A 19310-nucleotide genomic window follows, 5' to 3' on the forward strand; every position below is an offset into this window, starting at 1 on the left:
ACAATAATAAAATGAAGTCCAAAGAGAAGTCGAGTGATACAATGCAATTTTATTTCTCTCCCCCACATGGTGCAATAATTCTGAGCAATTGCCAACCTATGATATATTCTATTCTTTACCTTCCAGTTCAGAAATACTAAGTATTTGTAGACTTTGGCCTTAGATATTAACAGTTCTATTCCAAGGCAGAAATTAGTATTTTGAAGTTTATATACAGTACATGACCTCTTTCAAATAACACTCACAATTGGTTGGAAGGAAAAGGTTGTGTGGTTCTTTAAAAAATGTGAGATTGGTGTGTTGTGTAAAAGACCTTGGATTTATGCTTGTGTGTTATCAGCTGAGGTCTAATGCAACAGGGATCCTTGTTAGCCTGTTAAATCTATGCCAAGCAAATTTATCTGACCTGTACGTTAAAGATGAATACATTATAGCACTTTAGGTACTATAAAGGATTCTTTTTTTAAAAAAAAAGTTACTTGATTACTATGGTTACTTGTTGCCAGCTGCATATTTGCTGTCTATGACCTATTTTACTATTGTCTGTTCCATCCCCACCTGGTTTTATTTATCCTTTGGAAAGCTGCTTAAAATTGACGTGATGTTTCTGCTTTGGTTCTTTCTTGCCCTCTTGTGTAAGTGAGCATCTGGTCAAGTCATTAGGAAAATTCAAAACAACTAATAAACATTATATTTGACCTTGAGGTTAACGTATTTCATTTACAGAGCTAACATTAGGACTGGAACGGGGGGCGGGCAGGGTAATACTATAGAAAATACCATCTTATTATATTTCGAAGCATTAGTTACTGTAAAAGACCATATCACAAGGGTGTTTGAGAGAAAGAATGACATAAAGGTGAGAACGTACTAAGCACATCAAGGGAGAAATTCATATAATTATATAAGAGCGCCTTCTCTCTTACCAACCTGCCCAGTCACTGAGGTCATCCGAGGGCCTGCTCCTGGTGGTTCCACCTAGATCCATCCTCCGATTGGAATCCACCAGGGGAAGAGCCTTCAGCGTGGTGGCTCCCCTCCTGTGGAATTTCCTGCCTCTGGAGGTCAGGCAGGCTCCAACCTTGTACTCCTTTGGGCGCCTCCTGAAAACATCTTTATTCCAAGAAGCCTTTCCTTAATATGCAGCCTTGAATCTCTGTTTTTGCTTCTTTTAAATTCTGTTTTAACTGTTTTATTCTGTTTTTATTTTCATTTACCTTGTACACCGCTCCGAAATTTTTCAATGGGGAGCAGTATATAAATGTTCTAAATAAATAAATAAATAAATATTTGGGGTAAGTTCTCACTTCAGTCTAGATTTTCTCCCTTGTGCACAGAGGTGTTTTCCCCACATCAATATTTGTTGGAGTTGCCTTCACCTGTTACTCTATGAAGGATCCCAGGAGTAGGCTGTAGCTCAATTTGTAGAGCATCTGCTTTGCATGCAGAAGGGGACCTTCAGCAGGCTTAATCTCCAGCTTCTCCAGGTAGTTCTAGGAAAGAATCCTTCCTGAAACCCTGGAGAGTTGCTAACATTTGTTAGGGTAAAAACCCCAACCAGAAAGGAGGGAACAGGAAAACCAGACAAGTCCAGATGCAGTGACCATTCTTTATTGAACTACACGTGTAGGAGGAAACTCACCCTCGACAGATCGAAGACGAGCTTCTCTACCCATCATGCACAACTAACATCTTTTATAACATTCCCTGACCCTCCTGATGAGCTCATGGCTCCTCCCTCCTCCCATCCCTTACTGATTGCAGAGTTATACATTTTCTATAAATGAAACTATTACAGCTAATCAATACATAATATTGTGTCAACTATGCCTTGTTTACGTAACTTACTGTATCAGATAAGCCCCCCATGCAAGGGCAGGCGATGGTAACTTTGCTGACCGTTGGGGTGGGCTTCGTGATAACAAGGAGCGAGTGCACCAGAGTGTCTGGAATAATGACAACATGGATCTGGGATCCAAGCCTCTGGTAGCTGCGGTTTAGGAAGCTGTTACCCTTGACCAGGCAGATTAGGCACTAGCTCTGTGAGTTTAGAAAGTGCAGAGCGACTTTGAGCAACTTGCCAACAGCATTCTGATGACTCTTTATTAATGAGAAGGGGAAGGGAGGGGTTTGGTTGCAGAGGCTTGAGTGCTTGGTGTACACTTCCCCCCCAGAAAAGGGGGTCCTTTGGTGGGGGCCTTAACACAGTCAATATGGACAGTACTGTTAGCAGAACCACCTCCATTTTAACAGGAAACTGTAAAATCTCCATTGCACACCAAGTGAGATGTCACGTACCAAGAATGTCTTCAAGGGTGTTTCCTGTGTGACTATCTTATCTATCCAGAACAATAGCTTTATGTTCCCAGGCGGAATGTACTGTTACAGAGGAAATGTTTTGCAAAAGATAAGGGGGGGCTCTGGTGTTACGTTCTGATTGGTTAATGCTGCTACTGGGCCCTGCCCCTTGAAAGCTTTAATACTGTACCATATTCCCTATGTCTTTTGTCTGATTGCTCCCTTTGAAGAGACCAGGCCTTGATTACTAATCAATAAAGCGCTTTTGAACCCTCTGTCGCTGGAATGGTGGAGTCGTGCTTAAGGGCTGTTTGGATCTCGTCCTTGGGTGAAAAGAACATTGATCTAACATGTTCTGAACTAGAAGCACCAATGGTCTGACTCTGCATAAAGCAGCATCCTATGTTATGTCCTCCTGACTCAGTTTTTCTCATGGGCACAGTAGGACACTGGCCTTTGTTTTTGTTTTCTTTTTGCACAAATATTTGTGTATATTTTCGTCCGTAAGTTTCCAAATGTGTGCGTTTTTTAAATGTATTCATTTTCTTCCGTTTATTAAAGTGCATTTGTATGCATTTTTCGAACACAATTTTCATGCATGTTTTAAAAATATATTTATTTTTGGAACTTTTGGGGGGTTGTTCCCAAGAATTGCATTGCAAGCTTGGAAATGTACAGGCTTCAACCACGGATGGCCCCCGTTCAGACGGCAGTCAGGGCTTTGTAGTTAGCTTAACCATGTTCATCTGTAGTTAACACTAACTGCATGCGGAACGCTAGCAGATGACACAGTTAACCCTTTCGTTGTTAAGTTTTCCTTACCCACACGCTAACCTCATACCAGTTAGTTGAGCTCCTGAGTCCATCCAAATGATCTGCCTCCTATCCCAGCAGCTCTAGCACTAGCAGCCCTGGCAGTTGCGCCTGCCATTTTAGTGCAGGCACCGATCTCACCAGCCATTACTTACATGCCTTGGCCCTTTGTTGAGTGACTCCTGTGCTTTCTGCCTCGCCACCCAAACACACTGCAGTAAATCTGATCCGTTACTGTTTCAAACTCCAGGTATTGTATGGAGTCTATTCCCACCCCCCACCCCCATGGCACAACAGCACCGATCTGCTCCCACAGCCATTTTGAGAGGGTCTGGCAGGTCTGGCTGATGCCATCAGCCATTTTGAGAGGGTTGGCCAGCTCCGTCTGATGGCATCGCCATTTTGAGGGTCAACAGTGGAGGAGTCCAGAGCAGCAATAGATCCTGCAGCCTAGAGCAGTCCGAGCAAGTTAGGCTGCTCTATTCCTGTGCTTTCTGCCTCACCATCCCAGTGCACTGCAGTAAACATGATCCGCTGCTGTTTCAAACTACAGGAGTTCTGTGGAATCTATTTCCCCCTATCATTTCAGCTCCTTAACCATAGGTGTATGTCAGACAACACCTTTAACTAAAATTAGTGCTGCTAACCATGCTGCATAAACGTGTTTAGTGAGGCTGACCACAATGTGGTTAACAGGAGTGCATGGTTAGGCAAAATGTGTGTCAGACGACACCATTAACCATGCTGCTTAACCACAAAATGGTTAATGGCATGGTTAACAGTGTTGTCTGAACGGGGCCATTGTGTTTGGGTCTTGAAGGTGCGAACTGGGTAAATTCTGATTAAAAACCAACAACAATCAAATGGATTCTTCATACATTTCTAAATCTCAGTTATATTGTTTTAATAAACACAAAGGTGGGAAACCTCTGTCTTCTGTTTGCCTCCTTTCTCTGAACTCATTTTCTTCTTTATATGGAACACTGGAAGTCACATTACATGTTATAACAGGCTAATGTGAATTGTTACTCTTACATGTGTATGACATGATTAAGCAGTGAAGAAGCTGGCATCTGTCATATACCCCAGAGTCTATATTGAAATGTGTCAATGAATGGACATGGCAGAGTAAGGGTGATCATCACCTACAGGACATGGCTTTGCAGGCTGGCTATAGATTACTTCCCTTGGGTGTAGTATTCAAATAAAGCATGCATAATGCATGCTGCTGATAGAAAACTACCTAGTGATAATATTAAGTGAATGTATAGGCAGTCATGATTACTGGTTAAAATTGATGCCTGAATGTAGTTCACCATGAGAATTAGTTCTTCCTGCTTGCACAATGCACTAACCCTTTTAAACCTTATGCAAATGCAATTATGCTTTGTCTAATTGCACTGAAGGTACATTTGCATGTGCTATGAACTACACCATTAACTACTGGCAAATGATTTGGTTTCCAGTTTTATTTGCCTGCTTTCTATATTGATTATATTGTATTAGAAGTGTTTTGTACATATAGCTTGGATAGCTGTTTGGTGACTACCTAAGACCATCAGTGGCCATTTTCTTGCTGTGTTTCAGCATATTCTGCAACAGCCCAGACCTGATAGTGCTTTACGCCTATTAGTAGGAGGCCTGTCTTGATCTTATAGCTTGTGCAAATCATTGTATGGATTTGATGGTGAGGCTTATAATGGATAGACATGAAAAACAGTCTTCGGAAAACTAGGGCTATTTTTCCATGCCCGAGTGTGACTCCATCTGGAATGTCATTTGCTCATCATGCTATCTGATTATATAGATCTTTGTGTTAATAATTTTGGAAATGAATCTCAGAGGCTTCTGACACTATCATTTGACGTACTTCACTGTTCTGCAGCCTGTGCCTATGCTGGTGTGACCATCTAATGAGCAACTATGTGCTTACATAGTGCTGGGCTGTGGCACTCCCATCACCTCCATCATCACTTCCCAGTGCCAAAAGATAAGTGTGGGAAGACCCCCCTCCCTTTCTATCGCCATGCTGTGGCCACCAGTTGTTGCACCTATTTCTCATTTTTCTCATTTTTGGTTGTTTCAGTACTCATTGGAACATTGGTTGATACCTTCTTCTTTCTCACTTTTGAAGTTTTTTTTTTTTTAAAAAAGTGTACGTTCTCTCCGTGTTTATGGTTTATGGTTTTAATAATTCTGACAATTCTTGATACATGGTGAGGAAATGCGTGTGTGGTTAAAGCCGTGGTTTAAGGTGCCTTCTGAACGGGGCCAATGTGGATTCATGCATACAGGATCCCCATCCAATAAGGGTCAAACAACACATTATGTTAATTGTGTCGCTGAGGATAATCTTTTATTTTTCTTTAGAGTAAGCGCGCATAACCCAAATTTGTATTGGAACCACCTCACATTGGAAGGAGAAAATTAAATTCCCTCCTCATTTTTTCCTGGAGTCCCCCTGCCAGCATGGAGCTTAAAAGAAGCGGGGGAAGTCTTGTTGTGACCCAAGTTTCCAAGTTTCAACACCTTTATTGATAGAAAGGATTGTTGCAATGGAGGAAAAAACGCACCTCTGACGAGGAGCACCTTTCTGACTTTTGCTGGTGTGCCAGCTATTTTATTAGCAAGTTCTGGTCACGGAAGCATAAAACAACTGAGCGTGTGCAATGTATGACTCAATAGGAAAGTTAGCTGGCCACTGATTCCTGTATTTTCTGTGGTTAAGCTAGCTCCTTCCTGTCTGTCCTGTAAGAGGAACTGCTTAACAGCCAGCCATTTCAAAGTTCACCAAGAGTGAATGTTATTTCTGCACCAGAAACAAGATTTTTTTTTTAATAAACAGTTCAACTCCAGTGCTAACATGGCTTCACTTATGCTAAGATATGCCTATGGCGGCCATCACAGTCTCCAATGGCAGGGGTGGGAATAGTGGGGAAAGTTTAACCCTCCCCGCCTAGTGTGTGGTACTCTCAATCCAAATTGAGGCTGTGCCCACTTACGCTAAAGTAAAAGAAAAGCTTATCCTCCACAATATGCGATGCAATAAGCACAATGTATAGTTTGACCCTGGATGTCCAAGAGTTCACTTGTTCACTGAAATTAAATAGAAGCGCCGTCATTTCACAAATTATAACTGATGACTTGGAGAGATGCCTTCGTATTTTTCATGGTTCTTGAAATAATTGATGGTGCTGTACTGTGTGTGTGTGTGTTTTTTAAAATGACTTCAAATAGAATTTATATTTACAATAGACTGCAAAGAATAAGTGCATTGGCACTATATCATTTTCTCATCTTATGCCATACTGTGCGATCTACAATGTATAATTCCACTAAGCCTCTCTTTGCCCTTTCCTAGATGGTGTTATTTTGAGGGTTCATTAATCCATACTGATCCGTTCTGTAGATAGAGGCGCACTCATACACACACTTCCTGTAAAATAGTTTCCCAACCACTTAAAAAAATAAATTAAAAAATCCAGCAAGCCAAACACTTCGAAAGCTCCAGGGTTTTCCAGATGAATTTCAACTATTTATCAGCTCACACAAGTAAGCCATAGAGAGCTACAGCAAGGGGGAATCATGCAAAAAGCTTAGGTGTGCATAGGAATGTGTTGTGCTTCAAATTATACACCCTCCAGATCATAACCGATATTCCTACAGACCAAAGAGCCTTTCATAACGAAGACTGACTTTTTTGGGAATGAGGGTTGAGCCGAGCTCAACAGAAATCTTTTAATCTACTGCAAGCATTCTTATTTGGGAATTAATAGGGGTTGACTACTTTGCTTTAACTAATCTGAGCTAATTAACCTTTAATAAAACACCATGTAGGCAGGCACTCAGAAGTCTCAATGATTGTAATTGGTTGCATGACATGTTCTCCCCCCCATCCCACTTTCCTCAGCAGAATGAGTCACAAGGGATTTCACAACTTAAATTAGGTGCATGGAACTTTCACCGGGGCAGGTGCTGTTGGGTGCCAACTGTTGAATTAAAGAAATCTGATACCTGGGTTGGACTTGTGGGAGGAGCCTGAAAGGGCAAAGATTGGAGACTGGGTTGGGGTCAAGAGAAAAAGGTATACAGCTAATGCTTGTGCATACATACACCCTTGCCACTAAGATTCCCATTACTCAGGGCCTGGTCTGAAGTCTCCGATGCTGAGGCCATCACTCTAGGCAATTTACAACAAATCCCTGAGCTGCCAGCCAGCCTAATCCTTCCTCAGATGCATTGTGGGACAAAATGCCCCCCTAATGGAGAGGGTCACTACCAGGGCTGGCGCCAGACTATATTGCACCCTAGGCAGGTGCGTTCTGAAGCCGCCCCCCACTCGCTCACTCTCCGCCCCCTCACTCGCCTGCCCAACCGTTCGCTCGCTCACTCACTGCTCCTCCCTGCCCGCTCGCCCGCCCGCCGCCCCCGCCCGCTCGCTCACCGCTACAGCTCCCCCCTTGCTCGCCCACTCACTGCCTGCTCCCTCCTGCTCCCGGCTTTGAAGCCAGGACGCTGGGGTTGGGGGGCGGGGCAGAGGCTTTGAAGCGGCGCGCCTGGAAGTGGCTTCCTGCCGCGCCGTACTGAAGCCTCTGCCTCCAACCCCAGCATCCTGGCTTCGAAGGAGCCAGGATGCTGGGGTTGGGCGGAGGCTGGGGCGGCAGCTTTGGAATAGCACACCCGGAAGCCGCTCTAGGAAAGCAGCTTCCGGGTACGCTGTTCGGCGCCCTCGTTTGCTTGGCGCTCTAGGCGGCCGCCTGAGTTGCCTCTATGGCAGCACCGGGCCTGGTCACTACCACTGCAGGGAAGTGGTGCAAAGGCGATTTAAATCAGCTGTTGGGATTGGGCCCAGGCTCCCTGCAGAGACTGTTGAAGCAGAGTCAGAGTCAGGAGATGAAATGGGCGAGGGGGTGGGATGGGAGAAATTCCTCAAAGAGCTCAAGGAGACAGAGACAGGAAAGAATCTTCTTAAGGTCAAGCTATTCAGTTGGAGCAAACCCCAAATATCACTTCTCCTTCTGTGGAAACTCAGCAACTTACGGAGAGGGAGGAGGTGAGCATGACGGATGCATGGATCAGACATAGGACTAAGGGTGGACCAATTTAAAGAATTAAGGTGGTCTACCAGGCTGGCCCATTTCTGAGGGTGGGACTGAGAAATTCTGTGCTGTAATGTTAGAATTGCAACAACTTTCTATCCCATTGTGGTGCATCTCTCAAAGAGGATTTAGATAAGATCTTTAGGGTTGTATCAGTTTACTCTGGGAATTTAGCTTTAGATTGCAAAACCCTGACAACATTATAATCTGAATTGTTGATAGACTGAATGTTTTGCATAATAGAGCCTGTTACTTGGAGACTGACTACTTTATTTGATGAGGGCTGGGAAGGCTTGTGACCTGACAACAACCAAGAAAGGGGGAGGGGGGTTAAAAAGAAGATGACTGACTGCTACTGTCTCTGCTAACTAAAAATAAGTAAATCCCCTGCCCTCAAATTGCACCCTAAATTGTTAGAAGTTCTCCACCCCACATTTATCTCTGCCCCTTTCTCCATTCACATGAACGGGCCAAAATCTTCTTCTGAGAAAGTTCAGCAAGAGGGTCCATGGATCTCTGTCTCATCTTGAGAAAGCAGGATGATAATTCAGGGTTCCTGGAGAGGAGAAGAGGGTGTTCATAGACTAGTTCTGTGTTCACTGAATATGTGATGGGGAAGAGGACTTTTAACGCTATCTCTGCCCTCCAGTTATGTGAGGTACGCCCAGCAGTACCACCAGGCATATGTTCTCCAATGAGAAAGAGTCCGCTGCCTCTACTGCTGTCCATGTGCGTGTTTTTTCTTCATTAATACTGTGTTGGGGGACATGGTCAATGTTGGAGGAAGGCGTAGTGAGTTGGTCTTGCTCCACCTCTACATATTCACTGAATCCATGATGGTGGAGGGGATCATAGGAACATCCCTCCGAAAACATTCATACTGTCTGATCCACACACAAACAGGAAATATACAGACACGCACGATCTCCCTTTATGTACTCAACACAAACAAACCCACACTGGCATACGGACCCTTACCTGGCTTCTGCTGGTGCTCTTCTGCAATCCTTCTTTCTGACTTCAGCAGTTACTCAATGTGTCTCCCACACCTGGTGGCAAACAGACAGGCATCTCAGTGCACCATTTGGATAGAAGGTTTGAGCAGCAGAGTTAAGTTGGGTGGCGCAACCCATCTACTGCTGCTCCAGCTACCATCTCAGTCACAGCCTGGGACAGCATGGAGCAGGGGCTGGGGGCTAGAGCTGCCAGAAGCCAATGACTATACCTGTTGCTACAGTCCCCTGATTTGGCCCAAGGTAAATGCCACTGGAATGTTGCCTAAAGACATGAGAGTTCTCAAGAACATACCATGGGATTTATATGCACAGGCCAAAGAAAATTGCTTACTGTATCACATCCTGAGTAAGCCTGCCTTCTGACACAATTTGTTGCAGACTCCAGGTGTGCATTCTCCTGTTCCAGCTGTTTGATGCCTCTCTAAGCAGTGGATGACACTTATGGGATGTTTCTTCTCACTGTGGAGTAGATCAATTTACAGAAGAAAATTAGTTTTTCCTTTCCATTCTCTCTCTCTTTTGTTCTTAAGCACTGTGTATGCCAGTATCATGGAATTCAATCTAACAGACTTTTCTTTCTTTTTTTCTCTTTCCAGGGCATGTGAATCATGATGGTCTTCTCGGATCATGTGAAAATAAGTACTGTGGTTTGGGTCGGCACTGTGTGGTTAACAGAGGAACAGGACAAGCAGAGTGTGCCTGCATGGAACACTGCAAGCCTCACTACAAGCCTGTCTGTGGTTCTGATGGTGAATTCTACGAAAACCACTGTGAAGTGCACAGAGCTGCCTGCCTGAAAAAGCAGAAGATCACCATTGTTCACAACGAAGACTGCTTCTTCAAAGGTAAGTGCGTTTGGACAATACCTTGAAGGCTCTAATCAACCCCACGGTTTGAAGTTAATTCAATTAAAGCGCTGGGAAGAGCTGTGCGGTGTATTGCGAAGGGATGATGAGGAATCTTAATTTGACCAAGCTTCCTTCCCTAGAGAAGTCTCTTGGCAACGATTCATTTTTCTCAATGACTCTTCTGAAAAGCCGGCGAATGTAGATTTAAGTGTGGATATAAGGACTGTTGCAACCAGGAATCCAGTGTCCCCAATTTGAAGAGGTGACTACAGCAAACAACGCTGTGATATAGGCTGTTTCCAGGTCATGCTTTATTGTGCCATGGCCCTGCCTCGTTCATGGAATTTTATGGGGCGGAGGTCGGTCCAGATGATGTCGCCTGCCACTCATAACCCTCCCGTGCCTTCCCACTGCTTCTTCCATTGTTTTTCGTACCACAGAAAAACTGTTTAGGAACAAAAAAGCAGAATAGCTGTCCAATGCCTTTGGATCAGCAGTGCTAGGGGCCTTTATTTATTTATTTATTTATTTATTTATTTATTACATTTTTATACCGCCCAATAGCCGAAGCTCTCTGGGCGGTTCACAAAAATTAAAATCATCATAAAACAACCAACAAGTTAAAAATACAAATACAAAATACAATATAAAAAGCACAACCAGGATAAAACCATGCAGCAAAATTGATATAAGGTTAAAATACAGAGTTAAAACAGTATAATTTAAATTTAAGTTAAAATTAAGTGTTAAAATACTGAGTGAATAAAAAGGTCTTCAGCTGGCGACGAAAGGAGTACAGTGTAGGCGCCAGGCGGACCTCTCTGGGGAGCTCATTCCACAACTGGGGTGCCACAGCGGAGAAAGCCCTCCTCCTAGTAGCCACCTGCCTCACTTCCTTTGGCAGGGGCTCACGGAGAAGGGCCCCTGTGGATGATCTTAAGGTCCGGGTAGGTACATATGGGAGGAGGCGTTCCTTCAAATAACCTGGCCCCAAACCGTTTAGGGCTTTAAATGTCAATACCAGCACTTTGAATCGGGCCCGGACCTGGACTGGCAGCCAATGAAGTTGTAAAAGGACTGGCGTAATGTGATCTCGCCAGCCAGTCCCTGTTAGTAACCGTGCTGCCCTGTTTTGTACCAGCTGAAGCTTCCGGACCGTTTTCAAAGGCAGCCCCACGTATAACGCATTGCAGTAATCCAAACGAGAGGTTATCAGAGCATGGATAACTGTAGCTAGGCCTTCCATCCAGAAGCCCCCATAGTAATGAAATTCCAAATGTTAAGGGAATGGTATAGGGGTGCATATGTAGGGCTCACACTGCTAGGCAAATGCTTAACATTATGGCTACAATGAGTAGCTACCACATACTGCCCTGTCATCCCAAGCTTTTTTTATATCTGCATGTTTGAGCCATGGATTTTTATAAAGATCTGTTGCTAGTTTTTAACTGCTGCGTTATTGATTGTCTTGGCGCTTGTGATCCTGCTTTCCAGTGGTGTTTCTCCCCGTTTTATTCATAGTTATTTTGATAATTGGTTTTATTACATTTCATGGGATTATTTGCAAGCAGCCCTGAGGGATTCTCAAGTCAAAAGGCAGGATAGAAACTATTTAAATTAACTAAAGAAACGGGGGCACAAAATTCCAAGAGTGACAACTTCCGGTAATTTTACAAGGAACAACAAAATTTGGAATATTGCCCCTCTGGTTTCCATGGCTCAAACATGCAGATAAATTGCAAACAGTATCCGGACAACTGCAAACAACATCCAGTTCAGAACATTTTTTTTTTATTTTTTTTTTAAAATGAGGCCACAAAATTAAGAGTCCATGAAAAAAAATTATAAGTCAACCAATCATACTAGTCGGTTATGTGGGTCATGGGTTATTTGGTTGCATGGATACTTTCCAGTCTAATACTGCACCTGTAGCACTGGTGCTGGTTGTCATGTTCTTGCCTGTTCCCTCTGGCATTCACATGTGCTGGCAAGATGCCACAAGACACTCACATCAGTGAGACTTCTTTTATTGAGGAAATCACACGATAGACAGGCTTAATGATTACACAGTCTCCAAAACACACGTAAAGCGGAACGATGGTTAGAAAGCTTTAGGCCCCTTTTCTGAAATGATCGTTAAGGCAAACACTCAAGGGGGGTTTAGGGTACGCCACCATCCGATATGAGCTTCTCCAGATGCCACATATGCTGACACCTCAAGGAACACGGCCAATCGCCTAAAACAAAATCCCAGGGAAGGGTTGCTCTGAGCCACCAGAGCCAGGCAGAGAAGATAGGTCACACACTTGTCAATCTCAGCCTGCCACAACTGAGCTGACCCTGGTTACCATGACTTTAGGGAAAGTTAAACCTCAGGCACAGGAGTCCCATCCTTCTGCTAAGGACTGGCAACCCCCTGCCACCTGAGTCTGGCCACACACACACAAGCCACAGCAAATGCAAGCCCAAGTCTATGAAAAGCCTCACAGTACTTCATGGCACAGTTCTTGGATATCCAGAGTCCAAATAACAAAGCGTCCATGTGCAGAGTGCTTTCAAAGTCCCAATCGGAGATGGAATCCAAAGCAGGAGGGAGGTCAATTTGTGACTCAATTTGTGGAGGTCAGCCATGTACGAAGTGATGCACAGCCATGTAGGAAGTGATGTGGATGCAAGTGTGGTCTTTCAGGAAGCCTGCACAATCATTGAAAAGAAGAAAGGTTTGCATGTTGGAATGCAACTAGCATTTCTGGTCGATCATGAAAGGCATTCTCATATGTGATACCTAAAACAATTTTCATCAGGAATGCTTGTACATGCTGCCATTGGCTAAATCGACTTTACATTCTGTTCTATGGCGTCAGGTTATTTAATTTAATTCCTGTTCTGCAACTTGCTGGAATTCAAAGATCTATGTCCCTGCTGGATCAGAACAAATGTCTATCTAGTCCAGCATCCAGTTTTGCACTGTGGCCAACTGGAAGTCTATCAGAAGCCTACAAACAGAGGCATGGTGCTTCAGATCCTGGTTGTAGCATTTAGGCTTTATGACTTGCAGCCATTGAAAGCCCTGTCCTCAAAGAGTTACTTCATACAACACAATTTATGCTTGTTTTGTCTCATCCACCTGTTGAATTGATTGTTTGGTAAGTTTAAGAACATAAGAACATAAGACATGCCATGCTGGATCAGACCAAGGGTCCATCTAGTCCAGCACTCTGTTCACACAGTGGCCAACTAGCTATTAGCCAGGGATGATCAAGCAGGACATGGTGCAACAGCACCCTCCCCCCCATGTTCCCCAGCAACTGGTGCATATAGGCTTATTGCCTTGGATACCGGAGATAACACACAACCATCAGGGCTAGTAGCCATTGACAGCCTTTGCCTCCAGGAATTTATCCAAAGCCATCCAAATTGGTGGCCATCACTACATCTTGTGGTAGTGAGTTCCATAGTTCAACTATGCGATGTGTGAAGAAGTACTTCCTTTTATTTGCCCTGGATCTCCCCTTGGAATAATCATTATGCATGTTTGAGGTCTGCTTGGCCTTATATTCCGAATAAAAATGTAATGGAATATTTTGACATGTAGAGATAAGATGGCTAACTGAAAAGTATCTTGCCTTTTGTTGATTAGTGGCTATAAAATGACACCCACCCAAATTATCTGTACATCTTGATTGACATCTCAGAAATAAGATGGTATGCGTTATAGTTCAAAAAGTATTCCTAATGACTGGTGTGTTTTTGTTTGCTTTTTTTGTTTTTGCTTTCTGATTTCTGATATGTTATTTTGGAGTTTATAGTTATATATGAATTGTAAATTTGAAGATGCATTTGGTATCACTTTAGGCTGCATAATATCCACTAATACATTACATAATATGTTGGTAAATATTCAATGTAAATTTGCAGAAGCATTTGACATCACTTTAGGCTGCAAACCTATATCCACTTACCTGGGATTAAGCCTCATTGAACTAGGTGCATAGAACTGCATAGGTTTGACTAGCAATTTAGCAGAAAGCAAAGGGTTTGTCCGAAGACTCATGTGATGCCTTATAAAACTAAGAACATATCAATTTTCAGAGCTTTTAGGGGGACAGTTTTAGTGGTAGATTATTTGACAGAGATTCTTGATCTGAAACTTCCTGCCTGGTGGGAAGATGTTTTTTGCACTGGCCTCATGGCAAGGCTTAATGATGTAAATAAGTGTAGGAAAGAAAAAGTTCCTGGTTTCTGCTCCCTGTATTAATTCATGTGACCACAGAAAAAAATAATCTGGAATCTTGTTACTTGCACAATCTTTCGTCACTTTCTCTCTTTGACTCTCCAATCCCCCCCCCCCAAAGGAATTAATGTGACTTTCCACCTCACTTGTAAAGCACACAAATTGCATGTCGGAGGCAAAAGAAAGCGATAAATTGCTTCCCTGTCTTTCCCTGGTGTCTGACCTGAATGCTTCCTGTGCAAACTTGGCTCAATGAGGAACACAGCCACGGACTGCATCTATCAAGATAACAGAGCTTCTAGCCCAAGTAGGCGTTGATTGTTTTTTTGTGTGTTTTTTTTTTTTTTTTGGTGCTTTTGTACAGCAGATTGTGTTATCTTCCTTTTTGCTGGCTTGAAGAACAATTGGACATGAATCAGTCACTGAACCAGGAGCAAATATAGTAGAATTCTTGTTAGAGGTTGCCAACTGTGTGTTCATTTGAATATACTGTGCTGTTGTAGTCCATGGTGAAAAGTTGAAGAAACAAACGTATACACAATGCATTAAAGCACCATCTTCATCTCCTGAGCTAATACCTCTGTTGTCGTTGTTTTAAAAAGTTACAGCTCTCTGTAAATTTTTCTCGGCCAGATTAAGGTTGCCTGAAATATTCAGTGGTTGTGAATTCTGATACAAGCTGATCTGCAGGAGGTAGCTATCCTTTGTTATTTTGCACTGCTCGAAATATTGTGATGCAATTATTGGCTCAAAAAAAAAAAAAGAGTATCAAAATAGATTTTGAAATGACTACCTTGAGACAGAATTTACTTATGAGAAAATACATTCAAAAATATATTTTAGAATGCATATTTAAATGCATATTTTCATGTAGAGTAATTAGGAAACGAGACAAAATAGACTTAGGTATGAACACATGCAAAGGGCACGTCTTCACCAGCCATTAAAGCTGGGATGGTCTCGTGTGGGTCCCTGTGCCTCCATATGACGCACAGGAAATCCCGGAGGCAAGCGAGGACGGCTACCGGCTTTCCACAGGATATTGGGAACCGCGGAAAACCCGACGTTTCCTGCAGTCTTGGGAGGATCCCGCAGACCGTGGGCAGTGTGGCTGCTGCTCCTGCCTCTTTCTTTCCTCCCTGTGAGTAGTGGGACTCTGAAAATGGGCACAGAGCTGTACGGGGAGGCTCCATGCCCATGGGGGGTGGGGGAGCAGGTTCAGGTTTTTCCCCCGCTTACTTTTCAGTGGCGCACAATTGCCCTCCTTCTCTCCTCGTTTTTAAAAAATGGTGGCCGCGATGTCCCTCTTCCCTTCTGGGACATTGTGCTGTCGTTTGGATGCTGGGGGAGGATCGCGGAAGCAGGTAAGTCCACAATCCTCCCCCTCCCTCCCTCTACACCCTTAGGTGTAGACAAGCCCAAAGTGACTGGGCCACAAATAGACAGATCCATCCATCTTGAGGCCAGATCACCTTCCATTACGTAGTTCATTTCTGCACACACTGAAAACTCGTAGCTATTGGTGCAGATGGCGATTGCTGTGGTGTAGGGATGTGTATACAAGCAAACCTTGAGCTCATCAAAGCTCCCCAAATTCCACCTCAAAGCTAGTTCCATTTCATGTCATGATCAGATTGAATCCCCCACCCCTCTTTTTGCTGGAAAATATGCATGTATTTTCTGAAATGTCCACATCAGTTGTGTGCATCTGGGGCATTTTTCAAAAGTGTGCATTTTTCAAATGTATGCATGCTGTCAAACACATTTTTTTCATCTGCAAATTACATTACAACTTTGGGAATGTTCAGAGTTTGACCGCACATTGCAGTCCAATACGAGTTCAGTTTGGGAGGCGCAAATTATGTAAATCTTGATGAAAAATGAACTGAAATGAATGTTGCACACATTCCTACTATGATGTCCATGTTGTGTAAGATTTCTTTTTACATCATGTATTTTTATTAATGTCTGTGTGTGGCACAGAGCGGTAAAGCAGCAGTTTCTGCAGCTGAAACTCTCCCCACGTCCTGAGTTTGATCCCAGTGGAAGCTGGTGTCAGGCAGCCGGCTCGGGTCAACTCAGCCTTCCATCTTCCCGAGGTCAGTAAAATGAGTACCCAGTTAGCTGGGGGGAAAGGTAATAACAGCCAGGGAAGGCAACGGCAAACCACCCTGTTATAAGGCCTGCCAAGAAAACATCAGCGAAAGCTGGCGTCCCTACAAGAGTTAGTAATCACTCAGTGCTTGCACGAGAGGTTCCTTTCCCTCCTATCTATATACTATAATAATGGTCTGTTGACTGTAAATAAAGATTGATTGATTGACACATTTCTACTATGATGTCAGTGTTGTGTAAGATGTATGCATAAGAGAAATAAACTGTATACAATATGTCCCTTATTGACCAGTTATATATAATACTCCAGGTGTGCTAAGTCATTGCAAACATTTAAATGCTTAGGTCATTAACGTGTTTTCATGCTTAATGACCTAAGTATCTATTAAGTATCTATTGCAGCAAAACAGTGGTAGAAAGTAGATAATAGTGAGATCCTGACTGTGTGACTGTAGGGTTAGAATATTTTTTTTATTTAGGAATTTTTTTGTCCCTCTTTTTTGACCCACAAAGCCGCTCACCAAAAAATTACAGTGATGGTAATGTCATCAGATTATAAGAACTTTGATGATATTACCATCACTGTTCAAGACAACAATGACCTTGACAAAATAAATACATGATAATCAACAAAACCTACAGCAGTTAAACAGAAAACAAAGCTCCATACACCCCCCTAACTATTTTGAAACACCTAAGATTTATAGAAAAAAGTAAATCTCTTTGGGGCAGGAGTAGGGGGTCCTTGGTGCTTTCAATGAAAAGCCCCAATGAACCGCCCAGAGGGCGTCGGCTATTGTGTGGTATAGAAATGTAATAAATAAATAAAATAAATAAATCCCATGCCTCCATCCTCCTCACCTCTGATGCAGAGGGAACATAGAACAGGACCTCCATAGATTACTTAAGTGCATGAGTAGTGTCATATGGGAGGAAATGGTCCATGAGGTACCTGAGTTTCAGACTGTTTAGCATTTTAAGGACTCAATCCTATGCATTTTAACAGAAAAAAGTCCCACAACTCCCAGCATATCCCAGACTGGAGTTGCAGGATTTTTCCCTGATGAGACATGCATAGAATTGTGCTCTTAAATTCAAAAACAGCACACTTGAATTGGGACTGGAAATCTGTTGGATGCTACTGACAGTTTTATTTTAAAAGGCTTTTCCTGAACAACCTCCCAATTTTATTGGCATAATATAACAGAATTACCATTTTAAACCACCCAAGAACAAACACCCTCTGGGCAGATTTTAGTTTTTGTAATCCACCCAGAGAAAGTTTCATAGAATCATAGAGTAGCAGAGTTGGAAGGGCCATCGTGTCCAACCCCCTGCACAATGCAGGAATCCACCCTAAAGCATCCCTGACAGATGGTTGTTATTACATGGATTCTAAATGTAATAAATAAATAGATAAATATTGTGGACCAGGCACTTTTCAAGAGCGGGCCTATATATGTGTGTGTGCGTGCGTGTGTGTGTGTGTGTGTGAGAGAGAGAGAGAGAGCACAGATGTTTATTTTAAGACATGGTTTGCAATGCATGCTCTTGCTACTGAAAATGTGAATGGAGTCCATTAAAATCTGTCTGTCATATTTATATATTGTGTTTTATCAGTGCTTGTTGCTGGGGGAGAAAGTAGAGGGACGAAATCACTGTGCTGCCTGTCTTCTATGGGTGAAACTTCTGCATGGATCAGTGGGGAAACCTTTCCCATCTAAGGTGCTCCTGGGCCATAAATAGAAGGGTTCATTTGGTCCCTAACCACGTACTCTCCCTTGTCTTCTAGCGCTCATCACCCACATTGCTATCCATTCACATTATGTAACGTCTGACAGAACTGAAAAGGAATTTTAGCACATTTATGATTGGCCTAGTGAATTGATTTTCTCTTCCCCATCGTGGCGTGCTTTGTTAAATTGTTCTTTGCCTTCAGCACAATTTGTCCTGGCTAGTGCTGGAGGCATTGGGCAGGATCCAGACCAGAGCATAAGTGTGTTGTGCATCCCGCTTTCCACTGGACAGACCCCTCATTAAGTGGTCTTGGGGAACACTTCGAGATCTAGCTTAGCTCAGAGGCTGGCAATAATGACCACTGTATTGGTTTGGCAGCAGTGACCACTGTATTGGCCCAGACATTCCATCCCTTAATGTTTCTCTAGCATGCAGACTCAATAATTCCTCTCTCTCAGTCGTAGCTTTTTCAGGCTGCCCTATTGTATATACAACTCTATGTAAACTGGAGCCAATAAAGTTGTGGCCAACTTGGTGTCTTGATATTGTTTTTGCTCTTCCACTCCAACCCGGGAACAAATTATAAAATTTCTCCATACAGAGTTTGCTCTGTAATAGCTTACTTACTCTCAGCACTTGGTACTGTTGCCAACAAATGATGAACCTACAAGTCCAAACCAGTTCCAGGAAAGTGGTGGGGGTTAATGTTCAGTAAAAGAAGAACAGTAGCATACTCTTGGGGCATGTCTACACCAGGGGAGGGGAGGGGAGGGGGAGGATCTTGCAAATGTAATAAATAAATAAATAAATATGCTGATTGCTATATCCTCCCCCTCAGTCCACATGGGCCGCGCAACATTCAAGGCACTGCGCCATCACGGTGGCCTTTTTTTTTTAACAGATGGAAGAGCTCCAGCGAATATTAAAAGGTAAAAATAATTTTAGAAAAAACTGACTCTTCTCCCCTCCCCACCCCCTATGGGCACAGAGTGCCTGAGGAGCTCCGTGCCCCATGCCCGGTTCCCGGCTCCATGCATTTACTTGTGAGGAGCCTGGACGAAACCGAGATGGCCACTCACACATCTCACAGTCTCGGGATGGTCCCGAGACCATGGGAAAAACCGGAGTAAAAGCCATCCCGGTTATCCCG

The 19310-nt window shown here is 43.3% G+C and overlaps 1 protein-coding gene across 1 annotated transcript in view; it reads left to right on the plus strand.

The window, feature by feature from the left end:
• Nucleotides 1-19310, plus strand: part of FSTL5 (follistatin like 5) — a 422510-nt gene that overhangs the window by 114146 nt on the left and 289054 nt on the right. Inside the window, exon 3 of the mRNA XM_063135450.1 lies at nucleotides 9823-10071. Within this exon, the coding sequence (XP_062991520.1) occupies nucleotides 9823-10071 (249 nt within the window). The remainder of the gene's footprint in view (nucleotides 1-9822; nucleotides 10072-19310) is intronic.

Source organism: Elgaria multicarinata, chromosome 10, assembly GCF_023053635.1.
Source record: "Elgaria multicarinata webbii isolate HBS135686 ecotype San Diego chromosome 10, rElgMul1.1.pri, whole genome shotgun sequence".
NCBI lineage: Eukaryota > Metazoa > Chordata > Lepidosauria > Squamata > Anguidae > Elgaria > Elgaria multicarinata.